The sequence below is a fragment of the Maylandia zebra genome, linkage group LG10, assembly GCF_041146795.1.
Source record: "Maylandia zebra isolate NMK-2024a linkage group LG10, Mzebra_GT3a, whole genome shotgun sequence".
Classification (NCBI taxonomy): Eukaryota; Metazoa; Chordata; class Actinopteri; order Cichliformes; family Cichlidae; genus Maylandia; species Maylandia zebra.
In genome coordinates this window covers 28283596-28311515 of record NC_135176.1, presented here as the reverse complement: position 1 = coordinate 28311515, position 27920 = coordinate 28283596, and the positions used below count along the sequence as shown (strand labels likewise).

General features: G+C 38.8%; 1 protein-coding gene across 1 annotated transcript; it reads right to left on the bottom strand.

The window, feature by feature from the left end:
* Positions 1 to 323: 323 nt before the first annotated feature.
* mpzl1l (myelin protein zero-like 1 like) lies at positions 324 to 26388 on the bottom strand. The gene is made up of 6 exons (XM_024803875.2): positions 26228 to 26388; positions 19333 to 19514; positions 15027 to 15237; positions 12006 to 12135; positions 7951 to 8056; positions 324 to 5481 (listed from the first exon to the last, which is right to left on the bottom strand). The coding sequence occupies exons 1-6, from the start codon at positions 26298 to 26300 to the stop codon at positions 5386 to 5388; spliced, it is 798 nt and encodes a 265-aa protein (XP_024659643.1). The 5' UTR covers positions 26301 to 26388; the 3' UTR covers positions 324 to 5385.
* Between the last annotated feature and the right edge of the window lie 1532 nt (positions 26389 to 27920).

The following is a 27920-nucleotide window of genomic DNA, read 5'->3' as shown; positions in this document are numbered from 1 at the left end:
TTTAAGTGGCTTAAAAACAAAAAACATTCCTGTGAAAATGGTCAGGTGCAAGGACTGGACTGAAAATGAGTGAAAAAGAAGCCAATGTCCAAAGAAATTCACAAAGGTATGTGAACTATTGCTCAAGACCACTTTAAAAATATTAAAGTCTGGCTTCATGGAAGCAAAACATGAAGAAATGAGACAAGACTTTTGCACAATATTTACACACAGTAGTTTAAAACTAACCAACATACATAATATTCATGGGGAAAAAAGTAATGGAAGAGAAATCTGACAGTTTTGTGAGTATAATATAATAATAATAAACAGAAACACATGGATAGTTGGCCAGGAATAAGTTTTATATAAAATTTGAACAGTGGATACAGAGGCGATATTATGTGTATAAAAAAATACATACAATAAAAGGAAAATAAATGAATCTTATTTCTATTTTGAGCAGATGTTCAAGTTAGCTGATGAAATGTAAAAGGCACTAAATGTACAACATTCCAGTTTTAAAGACGGTAAACAAACAGAGGCCAAAGTCATTCAGAGACGAATGAAAATAACAATAATAATAATAATAATAATAATCACAGGGCATTTTGTTGTCTTTGTTATGCCAGACATAGTGCAGATTTTACAACATAACATACCAAACGATTCTCAAATAACACACAACTATTTACCATCGATAAACACCGAGCACGCACTTTAAGACCCGCGTCCAATCAGAACACCAAACGCCGCCACCGCGCGAGCTCCGTCACATCGGAAATCTTTCATAATTTATAGTTTACATCACGATTTCTACAACGGCACTAAACACTGCAACGAGTCACAATTAGGAGCAAAGCGACCAGCAGCTGACGGTTTGTACACGGATGTTTCGTTTTGGTTTGGAATGCATGCTGCAAACAAGAGTGTTTTTAAAAAACAACCCAAAAACGAAAAAAGGAAACAGAGAGGAAAAGATGGAAGACATCGCGGTGCTTGCTGGCTGTGATGTCACAACCACAGTTGGGTCAAAGCGGCCAAAGCCTGGTTTTCTTCAGCCTGAAGTTGGTTATGACCCATTAAGTTTTACTGCTGTGTCAGAGGATTTCACAAATTTGGGATAAATATACAAAACATGTGAGTAATTTCCCTTTTATGTGTCAGCGCAGACACGGAAACATCTGAAGAGGTCTAACAAACACTTCCTTCCTTGTGGAAACCCTCTTTCACCACAGTTGTCAAATCTGTCCTGAAAACACAGGCTTGGTTGTCGGCCTGAGTTAGGCTGTTTTTACCCGGGGGTTTCCCCGGTAACTAACCAGACTACTTCACTAGTTTTCAAAAGTCAAAGAAAACATTCACAATTAGGCACAAATCTAACAGATGAAGTTAAATCCAGTCCACACAATTGTATGTACATTTTCAACAGCCTTTTAAAATTATTTATCACATTCCAAACGGCAGACAAGCCGACAACCAGTCAGTAACCCCTGGTAATCACTGGTCAATAGGGAAAAATAGGTAATCTCCAACTGGCTGTTCATTGGCTGTGGGTGGTGGCAGAAAGCCACATGGCGCTGCACCAAAAACCTCACAGGTTGCTGTGGTCAACGGTAGCCTGCACAGAAAACACCAAACTCTCTACACATGCTCGACAAGTACGCGCCAAGTGGTGCAGAAGCTGACGAGCGCAACGGAAACTGAAAACGGAGAAAGCTCACCTTCAAAGTAAAAGTTGTGCCTTACTTTTCAAAAGTAAAGCACAACTTTTACTTTGAAGACAAACACTAGTTGCACTAATACTTAGTGAGCGTTACAGGCAAGTTGGTGTCTTCCATGCAATCTAATAGCACCCAAAGCAATCAGCTGTGGTGCAGCACCTGGCAACCACTCTCCAACCAGTTGGGGAATATAAATTTTTACAAGTCAGGTTCTATGTGACTGAGTGTGATTAATCATCGTCAGTACCGGCAGCCTTCCTTGCAGGTCCACGTTTCTGCAGAGCCTCTTATTTTCTACATCAAAGCGCCGCCTTTACCCTGATTAAACGACAGTTACACTGACAGGAAACATTTCTTCTCCATTTCCAATAAATGAACTTTATTTACTGGCCCCAGCAGGTCAATAAAGTTGGGTTTCTCTTACACGTTTTAGTCTCAGGCGTTTGATGAGCTTTACAGCCTTGCTGATAAATTTCTGTCTTTGCAAAAAGACAGAGGAGATACAGACCCTTCATCAGTATAAAATGAAAAGTATCGTACTTGAGTAACTCCTCTGGATCTCAACATCTAAAGGAGGCTTGAAGGATTTAGGCTTTAAGAGCAAATGTGAAGCCTACCCAAACTATTCTGCAGGATACCTCTGCACCAAACAAACATGGACTTAAAGGCTTTTTTAATCAAGCCACATTTATTAGTGTTTTCTGCTCAGACTGTTGGCTGAAGAAACTTAAGCCGGAGCCCTTTAAACCGGCTGGTGTTGCGACACTTCTTGCAGGCGCTCTATGCACATGTCAGAGTGTCTGGTGACAAATAATTAAGACTTAAGTAAGAAAAACAAAGCATGCCACCAACTTTCTCGAGCAAACCGCTTCCATTCTCAGGAAAGACATCCACAGCCATACCACACTGGAATGAGTTACAGTATAACAGCACTATATCTTACACGAGGAGCAAGAAATATATACAAACACTGGTCAGCATGGAGTTTTACTGCATTTGGAATCACAAGACGAAGCTGAAGGAATCAAGATGGCAACACAAATATTCGCGTTAACAAAAACCAAAGAAATTACAACATAAATTTGGCTTTTTGGAAGAAAACAAAAGTTTTGGAATGTATTTAAAGCATCTGAAATCGGAAAGTGTTGGCATTAGATATTTGGCCCATTAGTTTGACAAAGAGCTTTATATTATGCATAAATAAGAAAAAGAGGACGGATAGTCTCATAATAATGTGTGTTATGTTAGTAAATTGCATGCAAATGTGTGTATTGTTGCACAAAATAACATCGCCCAGTTTTCATAGGAAGGAGATCTTTCACCTCAATTGAACCTAACATGCATATTTCAACATAAAGAAATAAACTGCCCATGGCTCTTTAATAAAAACAAAGAAATCGCATAAATCTACCTGGGTTGCATTGTCCATGTGTTTATATGTACACAAACTGGGACAATGAAAAATAAAAAAAAGTGACAGCAACTGAAACTTAAACGTACGGAATTTTCCACTGAGGTGAAAATCTAAATGCGGCGTCTTTACCGGTACCACAACGACATGCCGGGAGTTTACAGAGAAGTGAAGCATTCACAGTAACACCAACGTCAGACGGCTGCTTCTGCTCTTAAAAATTAAATAAACCAGCCGAGCAGTACCAAAGTTATTCTTTAGATGTCATTATATCTGCATGCAAAGTTACCGAAGGCGGTGTAAAAAACAAAACAAAACAAACAAACAAAAAAATTCTACATCTACATCACTCGCCTCTACAGAACAACATCACTATGGAAGAGCCAGACGATGGAGAGGGAGCCGTGGCTTCGGCAGACTGTTGCACCAGCTGTTAGCGAAGTCGATGATATGAAGGCAGACAGACAGACGTTACAGTACAGGTCGAGTCCGCTTTAAGGGTCACCGCTCACTCACACTACAGGACGTCTAAACTTCCACCAGGAGAAAAAAATGTTGCCGTTTCAGTCAGAAGTTATTCTTCTGCTGTTAAAGATTTAATCCTTTTACTCAAAGTAGTGTTTTTCCTTTTTAATTTGACTGGGTTTGAGTTCAGACAACACATATTACCCCTAATTACTTTCTAATCTGAGATGACACATTGCACAAACTTTGGTCATTTTATCTTATGCAGTGCGGCATAACTGACAAAAACTGACGCTGTGCATTACCAGCACTATGCTGGGAGACATATTTACTCTTTATCATAGAAACAATATCGGTAAATGTACTTTCTTTTTTGTTCCCCTGGGATGATCATTGTGTTAACTATCAGGACTGAGCAGCTTGAAGTTTCACATTTTGTAAAATTTGTGCTTTAATTCTACAAATTACGTTCTTTTTAATATTCCAGTGATCACTGAATGCAGGGGTTCTTTCCTCGTTTAGATGGGAGTTTAAAAAAGTATGAAATTTGTCCAAAAGCGCTGCACAAGCTGTTCTCTGTGAACAGAAGTTACAAATTTTATCTGAAGGAGTGAGTCATAGTGTGTCATACACACAACTTCAGTTGACTCCACGTGTTTACTTTTTTTTTCTACCCTGGAAATTACAAGCACCTCCTTCTCAGTGCCATCATCGTCTCAGGTGTAGAAAGATTTTATGACTCTATAATCATGTAATGTGACACAGTGGCCCATCAGAACAGGAAAAACTTGCCCAGTCTGAACTCTGACTTGTTGATGAACCAATCGGGTTTTCAGGATGACAGAGACGCGCAGAGATCAGAAGCCCGTAAACAAAGGAGAATAAAACGGTGGAGCGTCTGCCCGGCTCATTAATGGGACTTTTAACACTGTGAGCACACACTTGGACCACACTACATCTCTTTACATTGATCTAAATGCGGCACAGTTTGGATCAGACAAGAGCACAGGTGCAACTTTGTGACGACTACAGTCTGCCGTTTCTAACAAAAAAATGTAACTTGAGGTTTTGACGTTGGTAGATTTTCTTTGATCTTTACTGATGTTGCTGTTTGTACAGTTTCAGACCAGTCTCACCGGCCAATAAAAAGCACCAAAGTTTCGGCAGAAGTGATCAATGAATGAGAAGGCGATGTAAGACAAACAGTGAGAGTATCGTTCAAATATCTGCTTTATAACGTCTCTTCTCTCTGGAAGAAACAGTTTAACGCACCAATGTTTTTTGTTTCGCTTCGTTTTATTAAACGGGGCTCACTCGGTTCAGGTGTGAGCATCTTAAGTAGGACTGTTGAGTTGGTGCAACAGCCTGCTAAACCTTTAATGGGGGGACGGGGGGGGGGGGCACAAAGCTACAAGAACAAAAACAAAACAAACAAATAATACTTGGAATGATAACCGAAGGCTTTCTCGTTTTTATGTGTGCCCCTGGTTTTTTTTGGAGAACAGTTTTGGTGTAACGGAGTGGTGGAACATCGACTTTGAGTGTTTTCATAGCTTTTTTTTCTCTTTTGTTTTTACAACAAAGCACATGGAGACATTACTTTATCGTATAATATCATCATGCTTTCAGAGGACAAAATTTTAAAGAGAGAGAAATAGAGAGAGAGAGAGAGAGAGAAACTGCACCACTTGTGTCCCTGTTGAGATATCCCCACCCTTCCCAAGAGCAGCTGATAGAGAGGTCTCATATTTTACTGGATTTTTGTTTACTTTTTTTTTTCTCCTTTATTTGGTCCCCGGTTCCTCTTCAGTTTTTACGAATGTCAGCATAGACCACGGGCTCCATCTTATGGAAGGAGTTTTTGCTGCCTGAGTGATCCAACTGGGCGTATATCACCGGGCCCTGGAGGACAAATGAGATGCAGAGCAGGAAAGAAACACAGTCAGCCAATGACACAAGTAGATACAGAAAGAAGCAAATAATAAACGGCAACCTTTATTTCACTTTACGCACATGGGTGATTAAAGAAGCCCAAAGTCAGAAACCTAGGTGGTTTTTCTTTGTTTGTTTGTTTTTTTAAATGGAGCTTCTGACTGGGAGACAACAGCTTCTTATAGTTTGACTTAATTAGTGCTTAGCTGTGGAGATGTAAGGGCAACACATACACACAGATAAAAAGGCTTAGATAAATAGTCCATATTTGGATAATTACTTAGCAATTACAGGGCCTCTGAAAAGTGGCTTACATTAGTTTTTTTCCACATTTCCTTCCCACTCCTATTAACAGCTTTGGCACTGGTTATACAGTAATAATGATAATAGTAACATTACACTGCCAAAATATGGAGTGTCACTCGATATACAAGTATTTAACATGTGTCTCACAAAGACAGGAAGAGGAACTCTTTAGCACCTCATGTTTTGATACCTGTATTCGGTTGATAGGCTTTAGCTGTGATACAATAGTTTCCAAACTTCTGGGATAGATGCTGAATATTTTATCTCATCTTACTGCATTTAAGATGATTTTAAGGGGCAAGCTACAGCTGGCCGTGGTAATCGTTCAGACTTGCCGTGATTGAGATTTAGAGCCTTGGGTGCTTCCTAAAGAGAAGCGTGACCAATACACCACAAAAGTGCAGGACTGCCACGGGATCATCACTGCACGCAGACTATACAGTACAGTGTAGTGAGAGTGTGACAGCCGTGACTACAGCCGCAGAGACAGCTGTGTCATCCCGTGGGTGCAGTCATAATTACAGTGACAGCGTCTTTCAGTGAGAAAGCTGGTGAACCAGCTCCTCTGTTTCTCTTTCTAAATATAAATGGTGCAGACCGGTGCCCGCGCAGCCGCAAGTTGGGAACGTGTGCTGCACAATACACGATACTGTATCATAAAAACGGCTCTGCACGGGTCACAGGAAATGCAAACGTTATTGTGAGGGTTAAAAAAAAAGTACTGCAAAGTAGAGCAAAAGTTATCAAAACATCAATTTAAAGGGAAAAACCCCCAAAACAAAGCCAAAAACACCCCACGCTTTAAGAGACTCGAAAACTGAACAGCAGTCCCGTGTCTGTGTGGGATAGTCTAGTCTTCTTTTTAAAATAAAAATAAAAAATAATAATAACAAACATAACTATTACTGAGAAAATAAGGGGTTTTTTTGGACAGTAAACCTAAAATTGTTGAGTGTTGGTTGGCTGATCAGGATAAAACCGATGACATGCTGGCCTTAAGACGAATGTAAAAGTTGTGCTTGACACTGATTTTTCTAATATTACTTATTATCATGGATAAGTGATTTTGATGAAAGGAGATTTCACATTTAAATATAGCAGAAACTAAAAAAAATTTCCGCCTTCATGTATTATTTAGAGGAAACACTTCACTAAAAACAATAAATAGTCAAAATCTGCCCTAAGATTAAAAATAAATAAATAAATTCTCACTGTGACCACTGGGTGGGGGACTCTATAGTCTGTAAATAACTGTCCTTCACCTTTTTTCCATTTTATCTACATTTTTCAGTTTTTGTTAAATTATTCTGACGCCTTTCACTCGCACTTTAGAAATCAAATCCAATTTGTTGTTTTGTTTCATTTCAAGCAAAATTCACTCGCAGGTTTGAAGATTGGTTCTGCTCTCTGTCGTATTAAGACAGCCCACTGAAGATTTCTCAGGGTGAGTTGACTGTTTGATTTGCTAAAACAGATCAATTATTCAGCTGATAAATCAGAGAAATATCAATAAAGGGAGAACACACATGAGAAAATTTCAGTCTATTAGCTAAACACAAGAAATGCAACACCTGATAAATAACTGTTCATGTCTAAAAAAGTAAACTAACAATAGCATTTGGGGCAATCGTGGCTCAAGAGTTGGTAGTTCGCCTTGTAATCGGAAGGTTGCCGGTTCGAGCCCCGGCTCAGACAGTCTCGGTCGTTGTGTCCTTGGGCAAGACACTTCACCCGTTGCCTACTGGTGATGGCCAGAAGGGCCGATGGTGCGATATGGCAGCCTCGCTTCTGTCAGTCTGCCCCAGGGCAGCTGTGGCTATAACTGTAGCTTGCCTCCACCAGCAGTGTGTGAATGTGAGAGTGAATGAATAGTGGTATTGTAAAGCGCTTTGAGGGTCCCTTTTTTAGGTTGTTTTTTTTGGCCAAACAATAAAAAACATGAATGGAAACAACTGAAAATAAGATTACATACCAAATAAAATTCATATAAAATCAGAACTAAATATTACGGACGGATAAAAAGTTTTTTTCAGTTGTATTTGGATACGTTGTCCACATAAATGTGACCACCTTCCAGTAAAACAGAGGCAGCCACTGGTTTTTTGCTCCTTCCCTTCGTCCCCCAACTCATACCTGTAGCGGACCCGAGGGACTGGTAGATCTGGAGCCCTCCACTCTGGACTCCACCTTCTTTCGAGGCTGCGGAGCCTGAGAGTTCACGCTTTCCAAGGACGTACAGCTAGTTTAGGTGTAACGGAGTCGAGCAATCATTGGTGCACAGTCAAAGTGAGACGAACACAAATAATGGACAAGAAAAAAACAAAATCATGAGACATGAGAACATGAAATGCTGCAGCTGAGCGCCGACTGGAGGTGCACCGATGGGATTTAGACCATATCAGATTGGTGGGTGTGCAATTTTGGAAGCACATTTGCAATCAAATAAAATCCAAATTAAGATATTTTGATGAATATTTTTATGACTGATTCTTTAGCACAAAGGTTACAGTTTATAATTTTGTACTTAATTCATAGTGTAATATAATTTAGCTTCTTTAATTTTATAGATAAACCTTATCTCCATCTCCACCCATAACAGTTTAGCTGTTTTAGTTTTATCTGTGTGATAGTTGCATTTTTTCCCTTTTTGGTTTTGAATTTTTTTTACAACAACAACAAGGTAATAATTGTGGCTCAGTCACACTAGTATGAAAAAAAACAGGACTGAAAATTTGACTACAAAAATATTCATAGTTGCTTAGTGATTGCATTGAACCAGCTGCAAGCAGTTGGAACAATTACAGTCGCAAGCCAAATACACAGCTCATCTGTAGGAGAACTGGTCTCCAAACAATTGTGATCAGACTCAAACGGACTGCAGTTGCTTTCAGGCAGATTAGCAAAGGTTTGCAAATTACTGTCATCTAATTTATAAATGCAGACCGCTTGCCAACCCATCGCAATCAAGCAAAGTAAGTTTGCACTGATGAGTCCAACTAGTGTCTTTGCAAATCTCTTTCCAGGAGGTCAACGAGACTGCAAGTTCACTGCACAGAGCTGCAATAATTTGGGTCACTGCACGTCTCCGACCAGTTTTCCCCAGTGTGACCATGTGGGAGATCTTATATTACATTATCATTTGTAATATGTGGTTTATAATCTGAATGTGAAGCCTGGTGATTTCTCTGATACTGAATTTATTCCACTTGAGGGCTTACGGATTAGGTTCTTGGCTCAATAAAATTAATTTTTTATTTAACTAATTAAAACTGTTTTCTAGAAATCTGAAGGTCTGTGCTTTGGCTCTAGAAAACTGTACAAATATGTACTATTTTCCAACATTCAACACTAAAACTACCAGTATTGCTGAATGTAATGTAATGAGCAGGGCAACAAATATAGCCACTGATTCAACTGTTTTAATATGTAGAGCAGAAGTACAACAATGGAAATTAACCCAATAAGGTTTATTAACATTCTCCATTGTTTATCTTACTGTACCGCATCTGAATTACTTGATTTAGAGTATATACTCATCTAAATTATGGATAAATATTAGTAATTAATAATACTTTTACAAAAAGTTAGTGCAAACATATAACATAACCAGTCATTAGATGCTCTTCTATTGTAATGATATCTTAATTAATGACAGTTAATCACATAAAAGCAAAGACTGATTGATCAGTTAATACATCAACAAAAGATTATAAATCTAAATGTTTATACTAAGTTTTATTATTTCTTCCTCAGTATGAAGAGAAAACCAAATATTTTTGATTTTAATCAGTAGCTCAAGCAAACCTCTCAACAAATATTCAATTTAAATTTTATTTTATAACATATAGAACAGACAAAACAATAAAATGCCAATCCGTTTGTGCTTGAATCAATGCTTATTTGATCCAATTTAATTTCTCAGTCTAAGGGTTGTAAATCTTAAGTCAAGCAGCCAATCAGTGCAACTCTAGTAAAGGCAACAGGGGAGAGAGGCAGTTTACCTGAAAATAACAACATGAATGCTAAATGAACAATGAGAGGCCAAAATTTCAGCCCATTAAGATGACTGAACACTGCCCAAAAATAAATAAATAAAAATCTGTAAATACTGTTGTCAAATAAACATGTTTCATGAGGGGGAAAAAGCTGACGATGGGTTAGCCTCACTGAAGCAGATGAGAAAGACACCGTTTAGTTTTGTATGTTAGTGGCAAACGATGGATAAAAGTTCTACACTTTAACATTAAGCTGTTCTAAAGACAGTAAATCTGCCTAAAAGAGACATTGACTGTAACCAGGTTACTTAATTACATATAAATGCATTAAACGACAATGTCTAGATTAAATGGCAACAAGCTCAACATGCTTGTAGAAGGTGTTGCTGTGAAGTTAGTGGTGTTAATACAATTTAATGGAGGGGGGGGAAAAAATGACTGGCACCAGTGAAAACAGCCACCCCACAGATCCCTGTTAGCTCAGCTCACAGGCTCAACCCACTCAGCAGCCAAGCAGAAGGTGCCAGATTTTTCTTTCTTACTCAGTCAGAAGCAAGTGCTGGTGCCTGAAGTAGAACTGTTTCCACACAAAGCATTAGCACTGGCATGGCTCCACAAATTTCAAGGTTGAGCACAAAACTATCAACAAGAAATTTGCAGCTGCATTGACAAGAGAGACCTCTCAGCGAGTGCAGCTTCTGCTTTGCAACCTTTAGTGTTCAAACCTTTTAAAAATGTGGGCCAATTCTCAAAAGACAGGGCCTCTCATTGACACCTTCCTGGTGGACAAGAGGGACATCTCTCAGATTTGTGGCTCTTTTGTTTATACCTCAGATGAAGAAAGAGTTTCTATGGCATGCGAGGTAGACGTGGTCAAAAATACCTCAGGCATGCAAAGTCTGGAGTGGACACTTTTTTAAAAACAAACGTGTTAATAATTAGTACCCACCAAACACCAGATACTGTAAAGTGTTAGAGCTATACAGAGGGTCTAACGGGAAAAAAAAACCAACCTCTCAAGTGAAATATTACTGAAAACAAAACAATGATTCAGGAAACCAGTATCATCTGTTTAACTTACCTTTCATTTTAACAGCATCAAGTATTATTTTTACATCAGTATAATGAATACATAATGTGAGCATTAAACATCAAACAAATCAGGTAAAGTTACCGGTACTATCAACAGACACAAATAACCAAAGAAAACAACCCAATTATAATTCAGTTATAATTCAGTCAGTCAGTGGGGGTATTTTTCTGTATTCACAGGAGATTAACGTTAACATATTCTCGTTGCTAGCTATCAATTAAAATACCACTTGCTGTTTATCATTATTGTTACAGGATGTGCGGATGAAGCACTTACTTTATGGATTTAAAACATCTCATACAGCTGTAGATATAAAGGATTTTACAGGTGAAACCACTGTCTGCGGCACACAAGACAAAATATTCTCAAATCTTTTAGAAATGTTAAACTTTAATACTGTCTAAACTGTATTTATGAACACCTGCAGACCCTGCATGGATCTGGGTTCATAACGGTAAATAAATAACTAAATAACACACAAAATTCACTATTAACTACTTTCTGTAGAAAACTGATAAAAGTAATTGCAGTAACTGAGTCACATTGAGAACGAAATTAATTTTACTGAAAAAAAAAAATCTTAGTAGAGTTGGCGAGTCAGAAAAATGTACATCATTATCACGTGTGCATCGCTCACACAAGATCAATATTTCATACTTAAATATAATGATAGTGTCACACTTATAGTGAAACTACTAGTACAGATATAAAGGTGTAAATCATATAATTGTAGTATTCAGTATTTACCAACTTCAAAAACTTTATTGCTCTTTATGATGTATCTTTATATTTTTATATCTATAATATAAATATGGAGCTTAAAGCTGCTAAGAACAAAAATAAATAAACTAACAAGAGTTTGACTGCGACTATGTCTGGATATATATGAGTGCATCACCAAATAGTTGTTTTATCACGTGTACATATGTGTTACATTTATTAAATGTGCGTTCAGCTTATAACTGCATAACGTTGGCGTTGAGAGTGAAGCTACTTTTAGGTTCTGAATATAGTTTTTAAACTTTTGAAAATTTTGCAGCTTCACTGTAGTTGAGGTCATCGGTAATCTGGAACAGCGTAAAGTTGAACGGCTCACTTACCCTTCGTAATCATGGCGGTTGTGAAGTACCCTCATGACAATGCAGGCCGCCACAGCAATCAGCACAAGCACCAATAAAGCACCACAAACTCCTGCAACTATAAGCGTGGTGTTGTTCTGCGAATAAGACTCTGGGGAAAAACAAACAAACAAACAAACAAAAAAAAAAAAACACACACACAATGAAGAACATTCAGGATCAGTCCACCCATCCATGATATTCCAGACATTCCCAGCCACACCTAACATTTCATCCTGGGGGATTCTGAGGCTTTCTCAGGGCATCTCACTAGCGGGTACTGGGTCTACCCCAGGGTCTCCTCCCAGTTGGGCATGCTTGGGAGGCACCCAGGAGCCATCCTAACCAAATACCCGAAACATCTCAACTGGCTTCTTTCGACGCGCAGGGCCAACAGCTCTGCGGGACCGTGCAAAAATCTTGAGTCAACTAACAGACTATTTTGTAATGTTTTAAAGTGGTCCAGAGTTTCCAAAAATGTTGGACTAATTACTCACAGATTATGACAAAACTGCCCAACATTGTGAAATGTACGGATATTACACACGCAAACACAACAAAAGAGTTTCATCTTACTTAGTTTGATAATGGATTTCAGAATGTCCTCCAAACTAAAACAAATTAGACTTCATGTGAAAGACCCACATCACCCAGTCACTGTAAATAAAGCTACGCTACTATAAATAAAACACTTTTAAACCCCATTCCTGGAAATTAACATCACAGATGGGAGTGGTGCTTAAACCTGAGTATCCAGTAGTATTAAAAGCTGGAACCACACTAAGGCAGCTCTTTGTTAGAGCCAAAGCGTGTGAAGATAAACAGAATTGTGCGAATAATAATTTCAAAGTAAAAAGTAGATTTCAGAATACAAAAATAAGATTGTGAGCACAAGGCTGACTCGGTTCCTTCATCATGTATAAATACAGTTATGCTACCATAAATAAAGCACAAAACTTGAACCCCCAGGCCTGGAAACCAAGAACACAGCTGGGCGTATCACTGAAAGCTGAGCAACAAAAGCTGGAACAATACCAAGGCAGCTCATTGTGAGAGCCAAAAGAAACTGCGGCTAAAACATAGTCGAGTACAACACACATGCTCTATTTAGACTCTTTATTGCTTCCTAGATACAGATGTTTGGTACAAAGAAAAACCTCAACCTGTGAAAAGGTGCAGCCACATGTAAAGCAGACAAGCCATCACATGCACATGTGGTCTTCAGCTGAGTGAACACAAACAGTGGTTGTGCAGTGATTTGCCATATGTGCTTGAATAGCTTGCATTTATTAGTCTTTTCTCATTAACTGATGATATTTGATGTGTTTATTTTGTACCTTTAATGAATTTCACCTTTAACTGATCAAATGGAGTCATTTATTACCTCAGCTATGTATGTAAATGTACCGTTGTGATCATTTTAATCATAAAAATGTACGTCTGATCTACTTCTCCTACAACTTTTTATAGTTTCCTTTATTTTCCTTTTGTTTTTCTTTTACAGGATTTGGCCCATTGATGTGCCAAAGATAATGGAAAATTGTATATGCAACATTAAAGGCTTTTATTTTAGTGCAATTTTCCACCTCAGATTATTACAATGTGAACCCTGGCTGACAGACCTAGTCACAACAAGATTCAGAGATATGCTGAGGTACATGCAGTTTATTAGACAGAGCAGACAATCAGGCCGTGGACCTGTTGCTGCTTTCGGGGCTATATGGATAATGTTTGTTGCCCAGTTACCCAAATACTATCTCTCTGGCAGGGAACAGAGTGGTCACACCCACTCGGTGATGAAATCACAGTTCTTGTGGTCAAAATTCTGTGATTTGAGCAGTCCATAAAAGGCGCAATGCACTCTAGAGGCTAAAATACTCCTGGTGTGATTTAAAGTTGCGTGAAGGGCCTCAAAAACCTGGTGAATTATGGGGTAAAGCCAGAAAATGATTGCATTTTTCATTCCTGATTGGCAATTGCAACTTTACAAATCAGTTTGATCAGGAATATGAGAGAGAATAACACAAATATCTGTCGAGGGACATAGTGAACGGGTTTAGTCCATCACTCACACAGCATATAAAAACAGTATGTGTGTGCCCCTTTTTGCAATGCACAAAAATGCCAATGCAAGTGGAAACCTGCTCTCACGAAAGACCAAAGGTAACGTCCTTTTCCTGTAACAGGATGGCATCAATAAATCTCTAACGAGCTTGTCGCCAAACATTGTTTCTCCGTTGTTGTTTTTTTTAATTAATCATAACTTTACCCACATCTAATATGAACACACAACACTGTAACATAATGCTCAATTGTAACGTGTAATAAGGGATTTTTTTATGGCATGCGAGGGAATAAATGTGAGCCCATAAGAAAAAAGAAAAGCATTTTTGCAGCTAAATACGTCACTGTGTGCTGTTTAGTGCCAGCAGGCAGAGTAGCACTTTTATTCTTGACAGTCTTTCATTTATCTTTTGAATTTGGGCGATATGGATCTAATGTTTACAGATGCCTAACAGGAGATTCAAAGAAAGTTTGCAGTTAATCCGGTTTGAACTGCAAGTAGTACAAAAGCATGTCGCAACAGCATTCCTAGATAAACCATTAAGTAGTCCAGGATTTAACTTGTTACAGGTGGTGCAATCGACACACTGTGGTTAAGATGGCCACGATCCAGTCCATCATGTTTGATTGGCTAGTGAAAAAGAAAAGTCCCCTCTTTGCCTGGAAACACAAGCGATAGTGCGCAGAGGCTCACACTGTGCTACACTGTGTTTTCTCGCCATCCAATCAGCATGTGTGTGAGCAGAGCCCTGCTGAGTGGGTGAAAACAACTGACGAGTGTCTGTTCAAGGCCGCAGAGTAGCAGGAGGCATTTAGAAAGACATCTTTCCCAGCCACACTAACTCAACCTGTCACTGATTTTTCTTTTTATTAATTTTCTACATTTCCAACATTTAACTCTGGTGCATTAATTTCAATGTAAATCTGACAAAAACTCACCTTTCAGCACGACCCTGAGCTCGGTTCGAGCCTGCGTCCCCATCACATCTGGGGGGTTCTTCACGTCACAGAAAAACGTGCCGTTGTCGCTGAAATAAGTTGGGCTCAGCTGTATCGAGACGTCCCTCTTGTTGATGTCCCCGATAAACTGCACGCGGTCTTTGAACTCCTCTGACCCTGGGAATCCTCTCCCACTTGTAAAGTAGAAAATCTACAAAAAGGAAGGAAATGCTGGTGAAAATGTACTCATGTATAAATGGGGACATCTCCGACCCCTGAAGGTTCTCATCTAGATCAGCCGTGTTCTCTAGCAACCACCGAGCAACGGGCTAAAATGACCTGATTTTATTGATCAAACAATCCCACATTTTTCTCCCCTCAATGCGATTAAATGTACTTGTTTTCGAATAGCAAAAACAGACCAAGCAATACTGTAACATGGACTTTTACTATTAAATAAAATGTATAAAAGTACAGTAATGCTAGATTAAGTAAAAGAACAGACATGTAGACAAAATGCAATAAAGTGTACAATAATTAAAAACCAAAAAACAAATCTCCAGGTACTAAAAACAATAATAATACATTCTTTTGACAATTACTTGAACAAAAATCTCTAATATTTACTGCTTTCTTACCATCGTTTTATATTTGTACTCTATTTGTATTTATTAAAATTATAATTTTTATTCTTTTTTTGTCCTTTTATTTTTTGTATTGGGTTTTACTCATCGTCCAGCACTTTGGTCAACATCTAAGGTGTTCATATGTGCTAAATAAAATGACTTTTTTTGGACACTGCAGACACTGCAGCAATATTGTTCTTATATTTGACATAGATAAATTAATAGATAATTTCCATAATTTAGTAAACAAAGAGGTCAAACAAACTGGTTTCCTGGCTGTGACTATTATTCCTGTATACTGGAACAACAGCTGCCATAAGACACCTACACACTGAACAGTCTTCACTGCAGCCACACTGTGCTACGTGGAACTGACAGGACATCAAGCATCATGTATGTGATTTGTATGATGATACTGAACTTACTGAACCTATTGCTGCTGCTACTATGATTATAACATAGACGGGAGTTTTTCCTCTGTCATTTGTTTCTCTGGTCTTTGGCCTTGGCTCAGTCACGATGACATGACACATCATACAAAAACAAGGCTTTTTTTGCCACAACTCAACTAGATTTTCTTCTTTACTGCAATCCCAAATTTTGTTTTGCAGTTTTCCTTTTCTTTATTATGGCTGAGGTTTTTTCTTTACCTTCAAAAATTAACACAACAATAAATAAATAAAGAATTCTCTCAAGTTGATGTCAGATAATTTGATTCTTTTGTAGAAAAACAGACATAACTTGAAGTGGCTTTCATATTGTTGTCAAACTATAAAGGATTAAATATGCTAACAATTATTCAGTTTTATTAGTAATAATTAAAGCAGTAAACCAGTTTCATTCTTGTAGTTCTATAAACATAAATGCAACAAAAAATAGCATTAATGTAATTAAAATCCAACATTAAACTACTAAATAACTTGTAATGTAATTATTTGTACCAATCAGTAATGGTGAAAGCTGTGTTACTGTAGCTGTAGCTTCAATTTGTCTTGCAGCTCATTTCAGATTTTTTAAGGGTTAGTAATGCAACATTAGACAGTACTGATTGACAACTTCTTCTCTGGATGGAAGTCGATGATTAAAGGCTCTCCTTTGTAGTCAAAATGAAAGCAAGAAAATGATCATGTTATCCCAGCAATTTTGTTTTTATAAAGCACCGAAAGCCAAAACTAATGTAGCCTAATTAAATTTAAAATCTTATTGGTTGACGCCCTGGACCGTTTCCTGCATGTCCCCTTTGTTTTCCTAGCTGCTCACTAATGTCAAGTTTGGGTCTCAAGCCAACTTTGAACCTCTTTCACTGCACAATGTCTTAAACAAAAGGAGGGAACACCTCAAACCTGTCTAGGCAGCTCAAAGACGGCCCTGCAGATGTTTACAGGGAAAGTAGGTCACTCTTGATTAGTTTTTTTTTGTACTGAAATGCGTAGAATTTGAAACGCATGCACCAACTACAAATTTTTGGTATCCTGCCATCTCTAATGACAACAGTTGCTTAGTATGTTGGACAATTTTGACATTTGGATTAGAGCTGGGTGATAGAACGATAACGATATGTATCGCGATATAACTTTTACTCGATAGAGAAATTAAGCTATCGCGATAGACCTCGCCGCTCTTGTCCTCTTGAAGAAAGAAAAAAAAAAAAGGTCAGCCGATCCAAATTCAGTAGCGCAGAGCCGAACCAATCACAGCCGCAGCGTCACGTCACGTGACTTGTTACGTACAGCACAAGTGCCAAGCCGCACGTGTTTGTGTTTGGGAAGCAGCCAGCGGGTAATGGAGGAAATGAGTGTGCCGACTAGAAAAATCAACCGAGCGTGACCGAAGAGAAAACAGATGATGGTTCCAATGCCGGAGAGATTGTCGAACGGAAGAGCCATAGAAGTTCCGTAGTTTGAAGGTATTTCGGCTATTTCAAGTCTGACAAAAAACAGAGTAGCGTGCACTGTAAATTGTGCCGAAAGCAAGTCTGGAAATACAATAAACTGGTGCATGCGTCACACTGTGCGCCACGTTATTTCTACAATACTGTTACTGTTAATTCTACTCTCTGCAGTGTTTAAATGCTTACATATACACACAGTTACTGTCCGTCCACACATACGACTCGGTTCTGCTTCTATGCCCCAGCTTTGTTTACTTTTTCCCACCGAGGCTTCTAGACTTCTGATTGGCCAACATTTCTGCACGGTTAGGAATCTAGCTCCACCTGCTGCTTTGGCATGTTCATAGCAGCGTTTTCCTTCATTTCTGCCTTTATGTGTGGACGGGATTATTTTTTAAAACGAAAACGGAAAATCTCCGTTTTCAAAAATACCCGTGTACGTGTGGACGTAGCCTCAGTCTCTGACTGGAAGCGCTGATTCGTCATTCGGCTTTTGTCAGACTAAAGTAACTGTTAAAACTGTTTGAAAAGCTAAACTATACAACAAGGAGAGATTGAGAATTTCCTTTTAGTTCTCAGTTTATTTGATATTGACAAAAGTTAGTCAGTTTTGTCTGTTCTTCTGTAAAACAAACTAAGATTTATTTTTAGAATTAATATTTTGTTTCTAAGTGGAATTGACAATTTAGTCTGTTTTGTTTGTTCTATTTTGAAACTTAAACGCTTTAGCGGCTGCCTTTTGTGTAGTTTGCAATATTTGCCTTTATTTATCTGAAAAAGTCTCATGTTCCTTAAGTACATCTACCCTGTTGAATTTATTATGGGAAATAAATATTTAAAACAAGCTGCTGATTATTATATAGAATATCTGAGGTACTAGAAAGACCTTTTTTTTTTCAACATTACTGCTGCACAGCCTTTTTCCTTCACTGAGCAGCTTTCCCTTATCTTAGCTTTTTGGTGTTGTTTTTGGACAAGCATCATTTCTGTAGGAAGAGAAGTATTTATTCTGCAAATGATGGGTCTGAAACGTCAGAGAGATTGATGTTTTAAGATACACAGCTCGATGTTACAACATGCTCCAAGTGTAGACTGCGTGTATGTGTTCTGCCATGACTGCTCTGCAAATTAAAGGCCCTTCAGCTATGTCATTATATATGCATGAGTCAGATCACAGCAGACAGACAGGCCCCGCCCAGCCTGACTGGACTGTAAACAAAACTCCTTTGTAGATAGGACATGATCCACACAAACATCCCTCTTTCTTTTCTTTTTTTTAGCTGCTTAAGAGTTTTAGAGGAATATACACTAATAAGTTCAAGCTACTCACCACAAGTCAATTCTCAGCAGTAACAAATAACACTGTAGGAAAAATATGTAGCTGAAAACTAAAGTCTACAAAGAGATTTAAGTCGACAAAGTGCTATAAGAACTAAAGAGAAAAATGAAAGCATACCACGGGATCCAATTACGATGCTCAAGCAAGATAGCAGCAGAACATAAACAGATGAAAGCAAACGGAAAAATTCGATAAAAACAAATATGTAGATATGTAAAGACAGTACATGGAGAAAGTATAACTGTACCTGATATATTTTTAGAAAAAAAAGGCTGGCGCTTAAACTGAAAGCCTACTGAAACCAAATCATAACAATGTGCTCTCACCCATCCCTCAGGGAACAGCCGAATCCGTTCTTCTTGTGTCACGACAGATAAAACAATCGCAGGAAAACATCCTTAAAAACTGTGGGAAATCTTCCCAGAGCTGACACAACCAGCGGGGACTTACCACGTATGGAGATTTGTAGTACTGACTGTCGGGATGACTCGACTGAAAGTTCCAGGTCACCGTGGTGGCCGAGCTGACCACTTCGCTGGACCTAAAGGTGCATCGAAGAATCCCCGTGGTACCGTTCTGTACTATCACCTCAGGATCAGCGTGTATCTCGATCGCAGACGTGGGTCTTGTGACTGTTTGTGAACACAAAACAACAAGTGTAAGCACACAAAGCAGCAAGGGTTCGGGGTTAAACCAACACCACAATCTAGAAAGGCTATTGGTTTATTTTGTAGTTAGTCTTCCAAGATCCCAAAATGGTTTTTAGTTAGTTTTAATTATTTTTTTTCATAAGTAATTTTTAGGTTTAGTTTTAGTTAACTATAATAGCCTTGTTAATCATCAGTTAATAATCGGAAGCTTGGTGCAGTCCCACAGTATTAATAAAAAGGGACAAAATCTGTCTTGCTCATTGTCAGGAACTTCTTTGTTGACGCTTTTCTTTTTCTTCTTTTCTCGTTTCTTCAGTTTCTCCAGATCTTTCTTAGCGAGTTCGATAATGTTAGCAGTCTCCTTCTCGGGGGCCAGAAGAGTGGAGGAAAAGGAGCTGGACCCTCCATAGAACGACTGACGGTTGGAGGCACGGGACAGATTCTTCCTCAAATTCTCACTGATAGCCTCGCTCTCCAGGAGTTTTGCCCGAAGGTCTTCAATCTCTTTAATGTAACTCTGAATCATGTTTCCAATTTCCTCTGTGCCTCCTTCACCTGCACGAGTTAGTGTGGTCAATGCACCTTAGAATTACATCATATTTTTTTAGTTTTTAGGTTAGGAACTCCGTAACTGTCGTTTGCAGAAAGCATCCTTTATTAAGGTAAACAAAACAAGAGGCATTTTTCATCATTCACCAGCAACATTATAGAGCAGCAGTACTGCTAAAACTATCCCAGGGTTTTTTTAATCATTATTATTCTTATTCTCGTTACCATCTGCATCAGTAATTTTAATCCTCTGTTTGCTTTTCCTGTCATTTGGAGTCCAGCTAGGGAGTGCTCAGCTGAGTCAAGCATTTTAGTTTTCTCATCCTCTGCGGCCTGGTTTTACTCCAATGGTGTTTTTGCCTCAAGTAGTGAATTAAGTGTTGTTACCACTTCTAGCAGGAAATGTTTTCTTTCACAGTTTGTAAAATATTTTGCTTTGTTTGAAGTTGTTAAAATAACTTCTTTGACATCATGACACATATATATGTAAAAACTTAGATTGGTATTAGCACAGATGGCACCATTGATCAAACAGGGCGGACAACTTCGTCAGCCAAACGTCTGTATCAGTCAATATTCTTAAATTCTTAAACCTGAATTAAACTGTGCTGAGCTGAAGGGTTTGGGTTTTTTTAAAATTAAGATTTCTTTTGCTTCCCCCAACACAAAGGGCACAACACATACACATAAGAAAAAGAAACATGTGTCCCTATTAAATTTTAATTTCACTGAATTAAAATATTCAAGTGTCCCTAATTAAAAAGATTTTGTCCAAACCCTGCAGTGGTAGTAACGATTACTGTGAGCATGCCCCAAAATCATAAATTACGGTCTAACCCATCATGCCACTGATCTTTGAACCCTTCTAAACTTCCTCACGCTTGTCCTGTAGAGCTGGACGTTGTTTTAGTACTTCTTGCTTGCTCTTAGCTGGCCTCTGTGTGGGAAAACACATATGTATGAGTCAGAGCACTAAATAAACAACTGAAGTGAGGTCACAGGCAGCGAGACAAGCCTGACACAGATTTTAGTCCGTGTCAGGCTAAAATCTGACGTGGAGGTATCTTATCCAGCCACCTGTAAGATTACTCAAACTATTTTAATGTAACCGGAAAAACAGACGGATGGTTTTACAGCTCTGCTCATTTATCCAGAATCCTCAATTCCCATATTTATGGCTGCATCAAAGGCAACTTGGTGTTTGATGTTGTGCATAATGTAAAGAGAGACGTACAACTGAGCAACACGGGCTTTCTCTGCTCAGAAACAACCTAAAAGGTATCACAATGGTGATTATCAGCAGTCTCTGCTAAACCAGGCTTCCTGCTTCAGGCGCTGTCACAAGAGTCACATGACTCTCGTGACAGAGCCTGCTTCATTTAGACATTATCAAAGGAACAAAGATAAAGATATAAGACAAAGACATATAAAGAATATTTTTTAAACTGTAAAACGCAGCACTGAAGCTGCAAATAAAGAGACTGAAGTTTCAGACTTTTAGCCAAAAACATCCTACAAAAAGACTGATTAATTTTCAGAGATTTTCTGGTGTAAACGTAGGTCCGCGAGACTTTGCCGAGTATTCTTTTGCAAGGTTTTTCCACAGTTGTAACATCTCCCTTTGTATATATGTACATCTCTAAGCTCTTGTACTGGAATACAATAAAAACCAACACAATTGTACACTTGTGTCTTCAACCTAGCTGCAGTGGCCGCAGCGTAACACAGCACATTAACCCCCCCTAAAAAAAAAAAAAAAAAAAAAAAAGGTGCAATGCCAGCTCCAAAAGGTATAACCAACCAGCAGGTGAGTGGTTGGTATGCAGACTTGTCTGCAAACACTCGCCAAGAATACCCTCTGAGACATAGTGAAACTACATGGCAAAAAGTTCCATCTTTTGAAATGACTACGGCAATAAGGCACTACTTTGTTTTTGTTTTTCTGGTTTTTTAAGTCAGTGTTCACCATTTCCGGCTTTGGATTGCACTTTCTCAAGTCATACTAGCGCTCGGCTAGTAGCTGACGAATATTTGCACACAAGTTGATGACTTGCGTGTAACTCATCGACCTGTCGGTGACTGTGGCAATCTGCTAGTGACCAGGTGCAACCACAGGGAAATTTCTGTTGCAACACCTGCTTTGTGATTGATTTCAACCTCCAGCAACCAATTGCAGAACACACATTTTTCCCAAGCAAATGGTTGATTGCCAGATTATTGCCAACTGTTCTCTAGGCCGGTATGACTTCTTAGAGAGCGATGAACACAGAGCTAATGAAAGCACTTTTTATTTTGATCATAATTATTACAATGATTTAGTGAAAATGTCGCACCTGGTGCCAATTTTAAACCTAAACTGCTCAGACCAGATTAGATTATCTGTTAAATTCAAGTTAACATTGCAACCTGCATCAGATAATGTGATACTCAATCTGATTGTTCTTATAGCTGAGAAAATAGATACCCAAATGTGACCCTGACTAACTGCACAACCTTCAACACCAAATCAGAACCATTTTTTACACTATAAATTGTAGAAACAAGACTGCAGTGCAATACTGGACACATTGGAGACAAATAAATGCAACAAATGTTCTTTAAAAGGCTGTGTGATAAATGTCAAACACTGACTGCACAGCTTGATGATTAATAACAGCAGCTATGAGTAGGAAATGTTTGGCAGTACATTCACCTTTTTGCCACCTTGAAAGGTTTTGATAGAACTATGAATATACAAATCGAGCCACACAAGTATTAGCAAACAGAGATACGTGACTTCCACATCTTGTAATCAGAAGAGCTAGCAGGCCAAGGTATAAAAGCAACAGAGCAATAAGTAGCCTCGGCCTCTTGCAGACATTAGATCCAAGTCTCAGATTTAGACTCGGGGAAACACCGTGCTTCAAAAACAAAAGCAACTCTTAGAGCAGCATATAGTCAGCACACTGCTGAGGCAATCTCACAATAATTTATAAAACGAAAGGAAGTATTTGTCAGATGATATCTGTGATTCAAAGCAGAACACTGTTTTCCGTCTTCAAATTTCAGGAAACAGTTTTAAAAGTTGTTTTTAAGGTTGGCAAAACTGTTTGTGATTTCTGCTCTTAATCTCACTTCACAGAAACATCCTGTCCAAAATCAAATAAAGTGACTGTCAACTGCTGAGCCGGCTAATTTGCAATTTCATGCACATCCGCTCAGTAGGTAGAGTGGTTGCCCCATGATCGGAAGGTCGGGGGTTCGATTCCCCTTAACAGCTACCCTGAGGTACCCCTGAGCAAGGTACCGTCCCTACACACTGCTCCCCGGGCGCCCAATGGCTGCCCACTGCTTCACTGAGTGAATGGGTTAAATGCAGAGAGCAATTTCCCCACGGGGCTCAATAAAGTACAATAATGTACACACTTTCTTTCTTTCTTTCTTTCTAAATGCCAGATCATGTTGAGCCTGTAAAAGCCGAGTGATCTAACGATGATTTAAATGTAATTTGAAGTGAAAAAAATAAACTAAACTACAGAAAAAAAAGAAAGAAAAAAAAACAGCTGGATTATGCAGAAGATAACCTGCTAGTGTTTGAGTTTAGAATTTATCTTTTTAAAAAAGGTTGCTCTCCATAATCTGCACTTCATACTTTCTGTGCTTTACCACAAGGTTCAATTTTTAGGTGGTGTAATTTTCTATTTGTGAACCTAGAACTTCTTCTTTCAGTTGTACACCAGCATTAAAGACATACTTTGACCTAGTCATCCTAAAAGCTGCCGTTTTAAACTGTTTCTGCCTTTTTAAATATTAGATGGCAGAGACATGTTCAACATTTTTCTTCACAAACCTTATTAAATCATTGTTTTATCGATTATTAACCGCTCTTTATACATTGCTTTTTCAATATAGTGTGGTCAAGCATCTTTTAAACAAACTAAATCTTAATCCTTCAGTTCTTAATAACTTCGGACCAATTTCTTAACTTTAATCACAAATTACAGAGATTCAGTTCTTTTGAAAAGCTTCACACATCTGCAGCTCACATTAACTGTGGTGTACCACAAGGTTCGATTTTAGGTCCTATGGTGTTTTCTGTTTTTATGCTTCCAGCTGGTCACTTTTATTAAGTTTCACTGCCACATTTACTTATTCTTATTACTTCTTCTTTCAATGCAACACCAACAACATTAGGATATATCCGTGAGACCTGGTGATCCTAAAACCCTAGGTGCTGTCTCAGTGATGTTAACTGTTAGATACAATCCTTCAGTTCTTCATCCTTCATCAAAAGTTTGAGAAACAGTGGTTTCAACCCACTTTAGCATTTGTGTGCCTAAATGGCAGTTTGGAGAAATTTCAATAGGGTTTTTGAGCTCTACACAGCACAGAAAAGAGGTTCCTCGAGGTAACCAAACACCTTCTTTTAAACAACATAAAAGGCCACTATATCTTTTTAGACATAAGAGCAGTTTTCAATACAACAGATTCTAGGATTTTAATAGATGGGTTGGGATCAGGGACAAACCACTTGGTTTCATTTTTATCTCTTGGTGAAAAAAAAACCCCCAAAAAATTATCTAATAAGAATATGCAACTTATGGTACACCATAAGGTTCAATTGTAGGTCTTATGTCATTTGTCATTTATTTCGTTTTACTACACCCACATCACAGATCTAAATTCCCATGAAACCTGCTGATCATAAAAACTTGTTTTAAACTGTCTCATCATGTGAAATGTTGGACGATGCATTTTCTTAAATCAGTTAAACCCCAAACAACATCCCTCTCAGCTCCACACTGTTTGGTCTTGTTTTCTCCAAATAAGAACTATCTTGAGAGAAAAACTGATACTTTCACATTCAGACCTGGATGAAGTATACACACTAAATTGTGGATTACAGTCAACACTTTCCTAATACATACTGTTAAAACTACTCAAATTGAATGCAAATATAATTTTTCCAATGTTCAGGATGTTAAAAATGTTTTAAAAAATTAACTACAGATAAATTAGATTAAAGTGTATGTTTTCCTTCTTAAGATGCACATTTTGAGCTGCTAAATGTATAGCACAAAACGGCTTAGCCAAAGTAATGAATGCAAGTTCGTGCTGTAGTTCACAGCTTTTTATATTACTATGCGACCAAACTGTGCGAGGGCACATATACCCTGTGCCTGAATAGATAGAAGGCCCCTGGTCATTTCAGTCCGTGCCTCTCACCAACTTGCAGGCAGCTGCAGTAACACGTAGTTACAACACGAAGCCACTATTGTGCTTCCTGCCAAAAGCAAAAAAAAAAAAAAATAGTGACGCAAATCTGGCAATCCAAAGCGAAACTTCGCGCAAAAATCATGTCCCCGCCGTTGTGATGCTACGTGTACCATTAAGTACACAGTGTTTAGTACCCAACATACTTCGTTATCTGGGTCAAAATACGGTTAGCAAACGACGAAATGAGACGTTATCGCGGGGGCTGGATGCTGTGCTAGTCCACCTGCATGCAGATTAAAAACTGTCTTAGTGTGCTGTTCGATTATGTAAATAAAATAAGAATTGATTGGTAGCTCTATTGGCAGACGACATTTCACAGGTGACACGTAAATACCGTTGAGACACACGCCTAACAAAAGCTCTATTCAGAAATCAGCGTTTAAACGGCTTTACTTTAAATTCTGGTTACATGTACGACAGCGCACACTTTTAAATATCTCCTGCCTTACTAGAACATTTAAATCAAATCGGCATGGGTCTTAAAACACCCAGGGACTCTTATTTCAGCTAAACAGCTGGTTAGCATCGCTACTTTCCACGCCTGAACCCACCTTCACCTTCCGCAGGACGACGCGGCCAGGGGCGGCAGCCACCATCCTGTGCCAATCTCCATTCAGGTTTTAGTGAATTTAACAGATTGCATTTTCTGTAACACTGTCTCTCACATACGGTGGAGTCTCTAACCCATATCCCAGTTTAAAAAAAAAAAATCCGGGCAGTGTTAAAGATAGTTTCTCGCTTACGAGGCTGAAGAAAGGCGTGTTAACTCTTAAAGGATTGGGAATAGAGGTGTAAACGCTGCTAGCCTGCTAACCTGAGATCCCACCTAAAATAATGAACTCAAACGTTTACAAATGGAAATTTAACCCAAGCGGGGCTTCAACACTCACCCAAAACAACACAAAGCGTAAATCCAGTAAATAATATACGCTTGCGAATCGTATTTGGCCATTTGGACTCCATTATGTGGTTGTAAACAGGAGTAGTTGCTCCGCTTTTTTTTTTTTTTTTTCCTCCACCCTCCACTGTCCTAGTGGTTTCTTCTTTTTCGCTGCGGGTACAAACAAATATGGGTGCGGCTGCTGCTGCCCCCTATAGAACGACCAGACGAACTACACATAACTTCTACCAACAGACAGCAAACAAAAGGAGGATTTCATGAATAAAAGTGAGCGCTTTCTGCCTGAGGCTAACAGTATCAGTTATATTTTAAACCTTTTTCTCTTCAATGAAACCAAACTAAACTGAAGAACAGAGGGTGGTATATAAGGGCGGAGGGAGGGGCACACAGGGGAGTCAGGGGAGAATGAAGCTAGAAAAGGAAGTGAAAATTAAATAACAGAAGTTAAAGAAGGAAGAATGTTGCACAGAGTTCTGGGAAGAGTTTAGATGAACTCTGAAGAGTTATCAGATGACTGGGAAATTGTCAAGAAGGTATTTGGTGCATTGTCTGGAAAGAGGACGAAAGGGTAGAAGTCTTGGTGGTGGAACGAGGAAGTACAGAAAAGGATTCAGCAGGAGTATGGGCTAGTCAGAAATATGAAGAAAGCAAATAGAAGTTCTGGGAGGCTAGACGTACCGAAAAGGAAGGGCCGAAAGACAAGGGTGGATCAGGTGGTGTTTAATCTGATGATGTGGTGCATGTGTAATTGTGATGGTTGTAAAGCAGTGAGATGACCGTCAGCTGATAGTTATGCTGTAGTGAGGATGGCCTAGGAGTCTGTAACTGATAATGGTGGTGTTTTTGGTGCTGTGCAGAAAGCACTCGATGTTGTACTGAAGTCGGCAGGATCGGTGACGTGATGGAGCACAGTCTGCACACGCTGAAGCAGAAAGGGTAAAATCCTGAATCTCTAACTGCTCAAATATCTGATCGGTAATCATCTTTATAAAATCTGTCTGCAGTAGTTTGCTTAGGAAAAAAAACTACTACATTTTATTACAATCCCTCCTGTGATGGCGTGATGAAGTGAAGAGCTCCATCTGCTCATAAATACATACTAAAAAGAGGAATCCTTTCTCTAGGGCCTGAATGCAACATAATGCATAAAAGTATGGAGGTAAAATGAAGGAAGGCGTCTAATAGAAGATGAATGATGGCAAGATATCTAAGGGAAAAAAAAAATCACCTGTGTGGAAAAGATATGAAGGCACGGTATGATAACTTTAAACCTGAGCACTGGAGGAACTGCGCCTCTCCAAATACGAACCACCGTCTTATCTTTTGGCATTGTCCACAGATGCTGAGTCACTGGAAACAAATATTATTAGTATACCAGTAAGAATGATTAGATTTCAGGAGAGTTGACCAGACCTGCGCAGCAGGATAGGGGCTGGGTTTGAATCCACGAGTCATTTGGGGTCTTTAAGTGTGGATTTGCATCCACCATTCTTCCTGTGTCAGAGTGAGCTCTCTCTGGGCCTCCTGCCACAGTCTAAAGACGTGCATGTCTTTAGACTTTATTAGTTACAGCTTGCCAAGTTAAACCTCATTTTGCTCTCATGGCTGCCTTAATTTCTTATGGCACAGATTCAAGAAGGTGCCGGACACATTCCTCATCATATTGACATGATGACATCACA

What these genes read in the sequence shown, in the direction of transcription:
- mpzl1l (XM_024803875.2), bottom strand. Translation starts at nt 26,300, where the DNA reads ATGGAGTCCAAATGGCCAAATACGATTCGCAAGCGTATATTATTTACT. An exon ending in GCTCAGGGTCGTGCTGAAAG is followed by an intron (nt 12,136 to 15,026) that starts GTGAGTTTTTGT and finishes GTTTTTCCCCAG; the next exon opens with AGTCTTATTCGCAGAACAAC. An exon ending in GTCCCTCGGGTCCGCTACAG is followed by an intron (nt 5,482 to 7,950) that starts GTATGAGTTGGG and finishes TTTGTCCTCCAG; the next exon opens with GGCCCGGTGATATACGCCCA.